The sequence below is a fragment of the Acomys russatus genome, chromosome 11, assembly GCF_903995435.1.
Source record: "Acomys russatus chromosome 11, mAcoRus1.1, whole genome shotgun sequence".
Lineage (NCBI taxonomy): Eukaryota > Metazoa > Chordata > Mammalia > Rodentia > Muridae > Acomys > Acomys russatus.
Genome location: NC_067147.1, coordinates 52,576,927 through 52,591,196, shown reverse-complemented (window position 1 = coordinate 52,591,196; position 14,270 = coordinate 52,576,927). Strand labels below are relative to the sequence as shown.

The 14,270-nt window shown below is 45.7% G+C and overlaps 1 protein-coding gene across 1 annotated transcript in view; it reads right to left on the bottom strand.

Moving 5' to 3' along the window:
- LOC127195718 (sodium/glucose cotransporter 1-like) overlaps positions 1–14,270 on the bottom strand; it is a 46,975-nt gene that overhangs the window by 16,468 nt on the left and 16,237 nt on the right. The window contains exons 7-10 of the mRNA XM_051153247.1: positions 9,937–10,157; positions 6,696–6,831; positions 4,651–4,758; positions 2,641–2,791 (exon numbers count right to left, since the gene is read on the bottom strand). Of these exons, the coding sequence (XP_051009204.1) occupies positions 2,641–2,791; positions 4,651–4,758; positions 6,696–6,831; positions 9,937–10,157 (616 nt within the window). The remainder of the gene's footprint in view (positions 1–2,640; positions 2,792–4,650; positions 4,759–6,695; positions 6,832–9,936; positions 10,158–14,270) is intronic.

The following is a 14,270-nucleotide window of genomic DNA, read 5'->3' as shown; positions in this document are numbered from 1 at the left end:
CTCCACTCAACTGTGGAGAATGTTCTGTCCATTGGCTAGATCTGGGTAGGTTAATCTGTTCTTAATCCTCTAAACTAGTCTGGCTTCCTCCCAGCATAAACCCCAGAGATACTTGCACTTTGTAGCTTTACCTGTACAGCTGCTCTCTCCTTGTTTCTCCTAGACCTCTGCCCAAGGCTGAATCCCCTACTTCCTCCTCTAACTCCTCCTCCCCTGGAAGGCAGTGAGTCCAGCCCTATTCCTTCCCCTGCTCAGTGTCTGGCTGTAAGTAATTTATTTGTTTTTATTTTATATGCACTGGTGTCTTGCCTGTATGTATGTCTGTGTGAGGGTGTCAGATCCTCTGGAACTGAAGTTACAGACAGTTGTGAGCTGTCATGTGGGTGCTGGGAAATGAACCCAGGTCCTCTCGACCCTAATCCTGGCCACTTAACTCAAGGTTTTAGTCTATGTACAATTCATGGAATAACACATACATTTGGTCTTATATGTGCCATCTCACTAATTTTTTTTAACTTAACCCACTTATTTTTTCCCCACCCCTTTTTGGATTTAGTTTTAACTGCTCAAATATTTTTTAGTCTCTATTTTCTTTTTTTTTTTCATTTTAAAAAATACTTATATCGGCATACATTTATTGTACATGTGCTGGATTTCATAAGGACATTTCCAAACAAGTATATAATGTATTTTAAGTATAATCTTTCATGATATGTTCCCTCTCATTTCTTTCTTTTTTTTTTTTTATCATTAATGCAACGGCAATATTTTAGAGACAATTTAAAGAACAAATTATGAAAGTAGCATGACGTGGCACAATAGAATATTAAGTGTAATTTGCATACCTTTAACTATGAAAGTCAAAGAAATTGATATTTAAGAGAGAAATACATTAGTAAATTCATATGAGTTCCTTCAAATAAGATCATTCACATATTGCAGTTTTATATCTCTTTTTTTCTTATACTTTATTCAGATTACATCTATCTTCCTTCTTAATAGAAGGAAACATTCTTGAACTACTCTCATTGCTTAGTTTAGAACTAAAGGCATTATTGATATACTCTGGACCAAGTTTTACTTTTTTTGTTTTGTTTTTTGAGACAATGTTTCTCTGTATAGCCTTGGATGTTCTGGACTTGCTTGTAGACCAAGCTGGCCTCGAACTCAGAGATCTGCCTGCCTCTGCCTCCCGAGTACTGGGATTAAAGACTTGTGCCACCACGCCCAGCCTCCAAGAGTTACTTTTAGCGTATCTCTAATATTGCTATCTAGGACAGTAGACTACTTAAGTTTCACTTAGCCTCCTCTCACTCTCTCATATAGTCTCTAGTGACGTAAAACTGAAATCTTTATTCATGGGTCCATGAATAAAGCACTTGCCACACACGTATGAAGGCTGGAGCCCAGATTCCCAGAAACCCACATGAAAAACTAGGTCCACATAGCCTCCCTCCTGTGATCCCAGTGTGGGGAAGGTGGGAATGGGGAATTCCTGGATCAAACTTGCTAGCCTGACCATCCAAAAGGGTGAGCTCTGTGGTCAGCGAGAACTCCTAAAGAAACCAAGGACAAAGATGGGCATCGGCCTCACGTGCACGTGAGCAAATAACACATAAACACACCAAATCACCTGATTTTTGAGAGAGAAGCCAGAGACATACAGAATAGGAGAGAAAGCATCTTCAATGAATGGCCCTGGTCAAACTAGACGGCTACATGCAGAAGAATGTGAATAGATCCGTATTTATCACCCAGCACAAAACTCAACTCCAAATGCATCTAGGACCTAAATGGGAGATCAGATACCTGCATCTGACTGGACTGAAAGTGAGAAATAGGCTTTAACATACAGAGACCAACCGGACACTGTGGAGAGAGTGGGAGGCTTTGGAACACTCCGTCTTAAATACGCTGCCTCCATCAAACTCTCCCCTAGGACCCAGGGATCTATATGGAAAAGGAGACAAAAGAGTCTAAAACCCAGAGGAGATGGCCTCTGGGGAAACAGTGTCCTCCAGACACAGGAAATGATGAACATACGAATTCACAGGAACTGTGGCAATATGCAGAGGGCCTACACACAGAAGCTATGTGTATTTGACTCCCGCTCACAAAGGAAAACTGGTTTTCTCCATTGCAGTCTCACTGGGTATATTAACCATATTTAGAGTCAGCCCTATTTAGCAGCAGTGGATGGCCAACTTGAAAGGAACCCAGTGATTGTTTTTTAGACTTTTTGTCTCATTTTGCTTTGTTTGGGCATTTTTTTGTCTTATCTTTCTTTTGCTTATTTATTATATATATTGGTTTTCTTTTTGTGTTTATGTGTTGTTGTTGTTTGTGTGTATGTGTTCATCTGGTTGAGTTGTTTGCTTGCTTGCTTGTTTTTAAAGAGGAAAAGAAAGGCCTCAGAGTCGGGTGGGTAGGGAGCGAGGGAAAATGTAGGAAGAGTTGGAGGAGGAGAAAACAGTATTCTTTATGATAATCAAAGCATTATATTATCATTTCAAAGCTGTATAAAAAATAGCCCCCCAACCTAGGCAGACTGAGAAAAAAAATGACAATTCTAGTCAAGGGTTACCGCCTATTTTTCAGGCAATCACTGACATCCCTGACCGATGTGAGTGGAGCACTCACCTTCCAGCCACCATGAGCTCCTTTTCGGTGGCCGTGGGCCGGATCCAGGTGTAAATGTTCAGAGTGAACAGGGCACTGGAACTGTTGAAAATGGAAGTCAGGGACGACATGAGGGAGGCACATACTGTGGATAGCAGAAAGCCTTGCAGGCCTGGAAGACAGAGAAAGCATTCCCTGGACTGCCTGCTCTCTGACCAGGCCAGAGAAGGCCTTGGCCTCCTAAGGAACATTTCCAAACACCAGCATCTCCTTTATTTTATTTTTTTGGTTTTTTGAGACAGGGTTTCTCTGTGTAATAGCCCTGGCTGTCCTGGACTTGTTTTTTGTAGACCAGGATGGCCTCGAACTCACAGAGATCCGACTGCCTCTGCCTCCCAAGTGCAGGGATTAAAGGTGTGCTATGCCATGCCTGGCCTTTTGTTTGTTTTTTGTTTTTGAGACAGGGTTTCTTTTTTTTTTTTTAATATTTATTTATTACATATACAGTATTCTGCCTACATGTACACCTACATGCCAGAAGAAGGAACCAGATCCCATTATAGATGGCTATGAGCCACCATGTGGTTGCTGAGAATTGAACTCAGGACCTCTGGGAGAGCAGATGGTGGTCTTAACCACTGGGCCATCTCTCCAGCACCGAGATAGGGTTTCTCTGTGTAGCCTTTGCTGTCCTGGACTCACTTTGTAGACCAGGCTAGCCTCGAACTCACAGAGATCCGCCTGTCTCTGCCTCCCCAGTGCAGGGATTAAAGGCGTGCACCACCACACCCGGCCAGCATCTCCTTTAAAACACGGAGCTTTTACGTGGAGTGGAATTCCATCTAAGACACCGTGCTACATTTGTTCCTGGTTTGTGCTTGCAGAAGAATGAGAGCTACTCTTTCCTGGAGGGTTCATCTGTGCCAGGCTACATCACTCCTACTACAGCGCTGTGAGGTGGACATCATTGCTTGTGCCCTCGCTTGGAGAGGTTCTTGCTATAGGCACAAAATCTGACGCTTCATCTGTGAAGTGGACAGACAGCGCCTACCATGAGGCTGTTAAGACGTACACAAAGTAAGTAGAAGACGTCACACAGTGCCCAAATAGAGGAAGCATCCCCCCAACACCATAGAGACAACATGGCACCACTACCTGCTGCCTGGGGGTGGGGGTGAGGGGCCTGGGAGTGAGAGAGAGTAAGGGCTGCTCTATCTGAAAATTTCTTTGTGCTATTAGGAGAGTCCAAAGATAACCAGGACGTTACCTGGAAACTCCCCGTGATGGTACCCCCAACTGACTTTAATGGGCCCTTTGGGGCTGGAAGACACAGACTGGGATTCCAGAAGTTGCCTTCCTTCGAGTACTGCTCCCCAGTGTTAGCCCTGCCTGCTCTAGAACAGGGCAGGTCCCGGGGCTCAGGATCAGTGAGATGACTCCCTTCCTAGGCTGTACCATGGCCAGTATCTCCCCCAGTCTGTACTGGGGCTTATGGAAATGCTGATCTCCAGAGCTGATACAGGCCTCCTCCTCCTTCCTTTTCTTCTTCTTTAAAAATGTTTCTTTGGTCATTCCATTGGAATCTGGAGAAGAAGGCAAAGGCCCCTGCCACCTAGTAAAGAATGGTTCCTGCCTGGCTTTTTAACTGAAAAGCAACTTGGGGATCGCACTGTTCTTGCTGGTGTCTGTGTCCTAGGGACTTTCAACAATGCTGTACACTGTACGGAACCAGTTTTCTGAGTGAGTGAATGAATGAATGAATGAATGAGCAGGTGACATAAATAATACAGTCATCGTGTGCACACGTTGTGGTTCTGTGAGGATGTGCTCTTCCAGTGTAGAAGGAGAGGGCCGAGGCAGTGCTCCTACCCGAGCAAGCAAAGCTTGTTCGGATGTTAACCACGCCCAGTGCACAGCCTCTATATGCAGAGTGATGGGCAGGTTGGTAAGGAAGCCATTCCCATATGCTGCCTCCCACCTGTCCCTCCAATAGGAGTCATGGAGCCCGTGGTGGAAAGGCCCACTTCTTACCAGATGGCATCAATCCCATCACCAGCACTGGATAAGCCAGGGCACTACAGCCGGTTCGTCTGCCACAGAACTTCTGACATTCGGAGGGCACGACGCACGCCACTTGGTCTGCAGAGAGAAGCACGGGTCCGATCAGCGCCCTGGTTATAGAGCTCTCAAGCCTGAGCCCAGCAGAAGGGAAGCGAGCTAGGAATCACACGTGTCCAGGTAGGTGTCGGGTTCCTGGACCGGTGGAGGTTTATCAAGTTCACACACATCCTTCTATGCATTGGAACAAAGAGCTGGGACTCAGGAGCCTAGCAGACAAGTGACCTGGTCCTTCTACCGACCCAAGGGCAAGCCATGGGACCTCTACAAGGCTTTCAGAGATCCCTACGACCCTATGACGTGTTAAGGAAGGCCGGCAACCACCCACCATGTACTAACTAACGTTGGAACCACTCAGAAACTCACTACCCTTTGCCCCAAGATAGATGTAATGCAGCACAATAAATCGGATTCCACGTCTTAGAGAGAAGAAAAAGGCCGATTTTCTAATTTGTCAAAAAGAAATACTCATGATATCTAATGACACTGCTTGATTACTGATGAGCAAATAGTGAAATGTTCAGACCCATTTCTATTAAAGCCGGGGGCACAAGGGCACATTAAAGGGTGAAGTAGAGGGAGATTTAGCACTAAATACTGCTCCCCGTTTTTTTTGACTTTGTCAAAATCACTGGGCAGGATGCAGTCCTAGAAGTCACCCACTCTACCTGGGATGCTAGTGTTTGTTTGTTTTGTTAACCTAACATATCTGAGAAGAGAGATCTTCAACTGAGAAAATGTCCTCATCGGATTGACCCATAGGCAAAATCTAGGAGTCATTTTCTTAATTAATGAGCTGCCCATTGTAGGAGTCCCACCCTAGGCTTGGGGACTTCTGGGTGGTATAAGAAAGCAAGCTGAGCAAGCCAGTAAGTGGCTTTCCTCCATGGCCTCTAGGTTCGTGTCTGAGTCCCTGCCCTGATGTCCCTCCATGATGGACTGTTTCCTAGAAGCATAGGATAAAATAAACCCTTCCCTCCCTCAAGTTGCTTTTAGTCATGGTGTTTGATCACAGCAAAGGAAACTTAACTAGAACATTCCTCTCGTGGCTATACCTACCAGAGTAACTGTTCCCTTACCTAATGAATGAGCAAGACTTGTTGCCTGGGAGACAGGTCAAGGTAGCAAAACTCAGTCAACATGGGGAAGAAGTACATTGTGGAATTCTGGTCACTCCTTAGGAGAAGCAGGTGGTGTGTTAATAGCATTTAGTAGAAAGAATCTGGGACCTTTCTTTGAGTCTTTCTTTCTACAGAAGGCTCTTCCAGATTGTCTCTTGAGTTCAGCGAGTGCTGTAAATGCTCAGTATACGGCCATGAGGCACACTGACTGTATCAAGGCGATCCTGATACAGCATCTGAGACACCCAGCATAAGGTCTATGATGTGATAGAGCAACCCAAATTCCTGAAGACTGTCTGAGCATTGTGGCTGGGCCTCTTTGTGTTGGGGAGGAATATGACTGTGTTATGGGAGAAATGCTTCCAGCTGATCTTCCCCACCCTCCCCCCTCCTCCTCTTCCTCCTCCTCTTCCTTCTCTTCCTCTTCTTCTCCTCCTCCTCCTCTTCCTCCTCTTCCTCCTTCTCCTTCTTTTTCCTAGACAGGGTCTCTCTGTGTAGCCTTGGCTGTCCTGGACTCTCTTTGTAGACTAGGCTGGCCTTGAACTCACAGAGATCTGCCTGCCTCTGTCTCCCTAAGTGCTAAGATTACAGGCTTGCACCACTGTGCTTGGCTGCTTCTTCTTCTTCTTCTTCTTCTTCTTCTTCTTCTTCTTCTTCTTCTTCTTCTTCTTCTCATCTTGGAATTTCTGCATTGCTGTACATCTCAAGGCCTTCTACTCAGATACATTCTAAAGTGGCACTCAAGGCAGTTCCAATGACTAGCACACCATGGGAGACCCAATATTTCAATTATTCCCCCCAGATCTCTAAGAGGGCATGTCAGAATCAAGAATTCACCTGTGTACAGGATGCGGCTGATCATCCCTGGCATCACCATGAGGAACATGGGCAGCAGCCTCAGGTACCCACACAAGAGGCAGCCAGCTCTCATATGAAGCCTGCTCTTTCCTGCCAGAAACCTCTGGACAGAAACCTGCCAAAGAAAGACGAGTAGATGGAGTCAGAGGCATATAAAGGCTGCGCTACCTCAACACAGATAAAATACTTGTATGTGTTGAAGCAGCAGGATGTGCACTCTGCTGGGGTTTGCTAAGACGCTCAACCTTCATGCATTCATTGTTGGGCCATCCAGGGCTACAGAGACATTGGTAACAAATGAGCACATCTTGGCCTATACACAGCTAACGGATGACGGGATCATTATGTACAGTTTGGCCTCACTGCTAGCACTGCACACCAGCTATGGCAATGTAAGGCTTACAAGTTCCAGGCTGTCCTGGAACTCACTCTGTAGACCAGGCTGGCCTCGAACTCACAGCTATCCACCTGCCTCTGCCTCCGGAGTGCTGGGATCAAAGGCGTGTGCCACCTTAAAAAGCTGCTACCAAGGAGATCCTCAAGGGGGCCAAGATCCATCTCAAGCAGGCAGTAAAACTTGGCAGTGTCATCTACATGGCACTGGCTTTGGAGGCATGAGGAACACAAGAATGGAAGTATTCATGGGGTCTTTATCCTTAGTAGGTAAGAGGCCCTGAAAGTCCATTACATGATGCTATGAAAGGGAATCCTGGGTTTCAGTGAAGACCCCAAGATGGTAGAGGTGCCAGAGCTGTCGAATCTTTTCCAAAGAGAACTTAATACAGGGATTTATCTCTGGGCCAAAAAGAGATATCTACTGCAGGCTGCAAAGCTGGTGAGACACAAACACCAGAAACAAAGTTATAGGACTTGGTGTTTGCTCTGGGTGTTTAAGAGTTCTGGCTCCTCTAATGCTTTCTCTAAGCTGTGCCTTGTACGGAATTATTACCTTCCTCTTCCCTTTTCTCTTTCCAGTCCCTCCCCAACTATCCTCACTCCAGTCCCTCCCGTGTCCTCCCCTACTCTCAAGTTGGTAGCCTTTTCCTTTATTATTATTAAATACATATGTGTGTTATGTGCATGCACAAATATATGTAAGTACAGTCTACTGAGTCTATTTTTATTGTTTGTGTATATATGGTCTCTGTATTGGACAACCAATAAACCTGTTCATCCCTGGAAAGGGCTATTCTTTCTTCTTCTCCTCCTTCATCATCATCATCATCATCATTTTCTCATGTATTACATCCTGACCCCAGTTTCCGCCCCCCCCCCCCGTCCCCTAGCCCTTCCCACCACCCCTCTTCCCCAGATCCATCCCCCTCTTCCTACCCTCAGGCCTCCCAGGGACATCAACCAATCACTGCAGAGCAAGCTACAAGACCGGGAACATCCGCATAGGAAAAGGGCCCCACAAGTAAACAAAAGAGCCCTTGCTCTTGCTCCTTGCGAAGCCCTTGCTCCTACTCTTAGGATTTCCACAAGAACACCAAGCCACTCAGCCACAGCAGATATGCAGAGGATGTAGGTCAGAGCCCTGATCTCGGCGAGGCCCCATGAGTCCCAGTCAGTTGAGTCTGTGGGCCATGCTCTCCTGGTGTGTCCCTGAGCCTCTGGGTCATCCAATCCTTCTTCCCTAACAGATAAATGCAGTTCCCGCCCCTTGACAAAGAAGCTTCTTTTTGCAGCAGAGAGAGACCATCACCACAGATACTGTCTTAGTGTTCTGTCGCTGTGAAGAGACACTAGGACTATGGCAGCTCATACGAGAAAGCATTTAATGGGGGCTGGCTTACAGTTTCAGAGGGTTAGTCCATTATCATCATGGTGAGAGGCATGGCAGCGTGTGGGCACGGATGGTGGTAGAGACGGAGCTGTGAGTGCTACATCTGGATCCAACGGCGAGAGAGAGAGAGAGAGAGAGAGAGAGAGAGAGAGAGAGAGAGAGAGAGAGAGAGAGAGGAGAGGAGAGGAGAGGAGAGGAGAGAGAGAGAGAGAGAGAGAGAGAGAGTGGCCCTGCTTTTGGGCTTGTGAAATCTCAAAGCCCTCCCCCAGTGACATACTTCCTCCAACAAGGCCACACCTCTTAATCCTTCTCAGGTAGTGCCCGCTCCCAGATGTCTAAGCATTGAAATATATGATTCTATGAGGCCTGTTCTTTTTTTTTTTTTTTTTATGGTTTTTTGAGACAGGGTTTCTCTGTGTAGCCTTGACTGTCCCGGACTCATTTTGTAGACCAGGCTGGCCTCGAACTCACAGCGATCCGCCTGCCTCTGCCTCCCGAGTGCTGGGATTAAAGGCGTGCGCCACCACACCCGGCTTGAGGCCTGTTCTTATTCAAACCACCACAGGTACTTATCCCAATTGATATATCTGCAGTGCAACCTCTGGACCCCAGGCTCAAGGAACACTGGAGAAGAGAGGGCAGAAATATTGTAAGAGCCAGAGGACTGACACATCTGCTTCAAAATAGTGTCTTCTGTATATGTCAGCAAAGATGCACCTACAAAAACCATCTCAACAATACAGCTGCGTATGCAAAGTCTGCAAAATGACACCACCAGTTGACACGCCACTGTAGATGGGGGAAATTTCACAACGTCCACCCCAGACGAAGGGTTATAAGCAATCAATGGCTGTTGACAAAGGGAGAATCATTCTGCTTCAGTCCCAGGCCCCCATAGGTTATCTACTGCCAAGTGGTCAACCCTGAACACACGCACATGTGAGCAACATCGAAATCATCAGGTTATATACACACATATGTGTGTGTGTTCATATATATGTAACAATAATAAAGAAAAAGTCATGAACTGAGCGGGAGCTAGGGAACATAGAAGTGGTAAGGGGAGATAAGGAGAGCTGTAAATGGTGTAAATACAGTACTTGTGTGATATTCACACACACATACACAATAGGTTTAAAAAGCATAAAAGGTATCAGTAATCTATAAAAGAGAAATACACAGAAATTTCATATAAAGCTAAGGTCTCCAAATCACAAAAGCTAAAGAATAACTTAAAAGGGTTTTATCAGGGCTAAAGGATCATAAACATTTAAGCAAGAATAAATCTCACTGTTTATATCAACAGGGGGAAAAACGTATTTCTTATGATGTTTTTGAGGCAACAAATACCAATTAGGAGGCAAACTTTGAACAAGCAGACAGGCCACAGGGACTTTAAAGGGAGGGCACCTCAGTGACCGTGCATTTAATTACCTGATCAGCACACCCATAGAACAAAGAGACAGTTGTGGCACCTAAGATGAGTCCAGGCCAAGGGATGTCACCAGAGGCGTGGCTTCGGAAGATGTGGAAGGCATCTTGTCGTGGCATGTAGCACTGTGGCTTGGCAGTCCAGTTTCCCAGCTGGGTCTTATTTGGGATGGCTCCAAAGTACTTACTTACCAGCTCCTGGTACCCTCCCACTTCGTGGAAGGCTTTGAGAACAGAAACCACAATAGTCATCAGTTCCTTAAAGAGCACAGTGAACAACACAAGTAAAGACCCAACGCTGGCGATAAGACCCAGCGTGACCTTCTGGCTCTCACTATAAAATGCGAGAGTGACGTAAATACCCCGTCTGTGCAAACAAAGACTAGCTCTTCCTGGGAGGAGAAAAATGCAGCAGGCATTGGGTTGTGTGCTCAGAACTCCACCTCCTTTATCTGGTTTCAGAACCCATCTTTCCCAGGTGTGTGCACTCTAGGGAGAATGAGTCAAAGTGTCCTTTTCCAGTCTTCTGGAGGCTTCGCTGACTTTCCCTGTCTCCTGGTCAGTGGCCAGTAAGTGAGGAATACACATGTGCCCCGCTGGCTCTAGGATTCTGCTGAAGGTGTTGGACACGTTACGTCCTCCCTCTGGCTTCTAGTTAGTGCAGTATCTGGGAGGTCTTTTGCCTTCTGTGGTCCATTCACAACCCTGGATCCAGCCATGCCTGAAAGTGGTATGCTCCTGGGATTTTTTAATGCATGGAAGTCAAAAAGTGCTTACTCCACATCAGTTCCTAACTAAAACTCCATCATAAATTATCTAAACAATCTTGATTTGAAGATAGATTAGCATTCTTTTTCCTTAGATGCCAACAAAATGTTACACATCCTGGTTAAGGTTTCCTTCAGAACATACAGGATTCTCCCACAGTGTCCTAAGTGGTACAAAAATCCTAACGTCACAGTAGTATTTAAAATCTACTAAAACGTCTGTTTAACTATTTTTCATTTTATTTTGGCATGTAAAAGTGTGTTCTCTTGAAATAGACTCAGTTTCTTTATTTCCTTATTTTAGACAGTATTCCCCCTGCATATGCAGGCACCAGATCTCATTATAGATGATTGTGAGCCACCATGTGGTTGCTGGGAATTGAACTCAGGACCTCTGGGAGAGCAGCCAGTGCTCTTAACCTCTGAGCCATCTCTCCAGCCCCTTAGACTCGGTTTTTATATTAATTCAGAAATACCTGGAAGCAAGATTAGTCAATGAAAGAATATAAAATTAATAAAAAGACATAGCATGGTGTTGACAAAATGTGTGGTTCTCGGCACTTCGGCCAAGTGTAGCTTTTTGTAATGGTTTCATCTGTCTCAAAAAGAAGCTTCTTTGATGAGGAGTGAGAGCTATACTTGTCTGTGGGAATAAGGATAAGTATGGAGAATGTGGTTACAAATTATACTGCTTTGAGGCAATGGCAGTAATAAGTTCTTCTCTCGGGCTGTATTTACCGTACTGGCATGAATTCCCTCCTATTGAGCGCGCCTTACATCCAACTAGGTGTCTGTTGGTTACGCCCAAGATATAAGTGCCGCCATTGCAGTTGAGTAGGACTTTTGATTACTCCCCCCCCCCCCCCACTGGCAACTTGCCTCACTTCAAGCTATGTGTATAGGGTGCCTAGTCCCAACTGATGCATCTCTGAGCTACCCGAACCTAAGGCTCAAGAAACATCTCAGAGCCGGGCGGTAGTGGCGCACGCCTTTAATCCCAGCACTCGGGAGGCAGAGGCAGGTGGATCTCCGTGAGTTCGAGGCCAGCCTGGTCTACAGAGTGAGTCCGGGACAGCCAAGGCTATACAGGGAAACCCTGTCTCAAAACAAAAACAAAAAAACAACCCAAAAAGAATAAAAAAAGGAAACATCTCAGAAGAAGGGGCAGAAAGACCGCAAGAGCCCAAAGACTTGAAGGAAGCCGCACCCATGATATCTCAACAGTATGGTGACCTAAATGACGCCTGCGCGGTGACAACACGAGGCGTTGGCATGCCTGTGTGGACGTGGGAAATCAGACTAATTTCTTTCCTAACCCTGCTCCAGTCAGTACTTGATGTTTTAAGACTTTAAAACTTGTGCTCATCAAATAGACTAAAAGAGCATCTCATTTCTCGGTTTTGTTTTGCTTGTAAGTGTCAAAGGTCCAAGTCCTACCCCTAGACGAGGAGCTACAGACAATGAATGAATGGATGCTGGTATAAAGTGGGAATTAGTCTTCTCCAAGTGCAAGTCCCCCTGATAGATTATCCAAGTCTGTTCAGTCAGCCTTAAATACATATGCATATGAACAACTCTCACGTGTTTATGAATTTGCACATGCATACGTGTAAAAATAGTAATTGAAAAATAAGGGGTCGCCGAGCGGTAGCGGCACACGCCTTTAATCCCAGCACTCGGGAGGCAGAGGCAGCCAGATCTCTGTGAGTTCAAGGCCAGCCTGGTCTACAAAGTGAGTCCAGGACAGCCACGGATACACAGAGAAACCTTGTCTCAAAAAAACCAAAATAAAATAAGGGGTCATAAACTTGAGACTGCATGGCAGGGGACACAGTGGGAACCGGAGGGAGAGAAAGGAGGGAAAGGATGAAATACAATGTTCACACATGAAATTCTCAAAAAAACAAAGTAATAAATAAAAGTTGTAAAAGCCGGGTGTGGCTGTGACCACAGCACGGTCAGGTGTGCTGATGAGGGGATTTGTGAGCCTTTCTGTCTAGATAGCCTAGGGTCGGGGAGTTGGAGTTGGGAATCCTATTGCGAGGGAATAAAGCGGAAAGTGCTGGAGCGGAAAAACAGACTTCTGCAGCCTCACCCCGACACTCACGCACATGCACACATACCACACAGAGACTGTTGCTCTCGGCCTGAAAGGACACATTCACTTCATGCCTACAGCCATCCTATACATCGGTGACCAAAAGAAAGTTCTGGAAAGAAAGAAAGTAAGGATCGTAAACAAGTGATAAAAAAGGAAACGAAATTAACCGAAATAACCATGCCTGGGAATTAAAAAGTAAAACAACACTGAGAAATGAGACCTTTTCCACCTGTTAAAATGAGCAAAACCCTTACTGGCAGGAGGAAGGTTCAGAAATTCGGTCACCAGAAAGCACTGAAATTGTAAATTAATACAGACACTTGGGCTATCTCTTATCTAAGCTGGGGTCATTCTAAGAACCCAAGGCTAACCTAACATTCCAAATCAAGTCTGTGCCATTCACAAGGTTAACAGGAAAATTGGAGAAAATCGATACAATCTCCCCTTAGGGATGAAACAAAACAAAACAAAACAAAACAAAACCACTTGTTACAACTCAAAAATCACGTGTGAGAAAGAGCCAGAGCAAAGTAAAACCAAAAGGCTGTCTATATACAAACACCTTACAAATTGGAGTTTGGTCTGGTTGCTGCCCAAGTGAGCAGACTGGCACACTCCAAAATGTCTGTAACCTTGCCTAAGAACTGTTTGACCAATAGAAAGCCAACACACCCGGGCAAGGGGGAGAGACGTGGCTAAATTCTGGGCTGGTTGGACAGAGAGGTTCTTGGGAAAGGAAGCGGTGAGGGACCGGAAGAGGAGAGGAGAGGGGACAGGACAGGAAGAGGAGAAGGAGATCTCCGCCGTGGGTTAGGTGGAGGAGGAGTACACAGCCAGCGTGGATGGAGGATTCGGCCCAGACGATGATAATTAGCAAGTATTTGGGATTATGGATGGGAGGTAGCTCGACAGAAATTATTAGAAGCAGATAACATGGAGTTTTTGGCAGGGAGGTATAGAAGGTAGTTTAGGGGATTAATATTTGCCCTGCCCCAGGTGAACCAAGTCTATTTTAAAATATAATTGGTGCCTGTGTTTCATTGATTGCTAGCGGGTTAGAAAATACTGCCTTAATAGTAATTATAGGGCTAATAGTAAACATTTATTAAGCCCTACGTCTAAATTAGCCACAACACTGGATATACATGACAGGTATGCCTGCCGCCTCCACTCTACTGCAGATCAGCTGTTATTTCATTCTCATTTAGCAAATACTTGGTTCTTCAGGCTGTCCTTTCTGTAAAGGACACTTTGTGTGATAGCTAGAGCTTTTGAATGGGACGTGCGTGATTTATTTGTGAAGCGATCATTGGATCTGTGTGGCTGACCATGACAGATGGATCTGAGTGCGCAAACGAAAGGGGCTTTTGTTGGCTTTCACATGGGGGACAACCGGCTGAGGTGCCTATATACCATAGCAAAGTGGACCAGACCTCCAGGTTCTCCCAGCATCCCTCAGTCCCAACCTG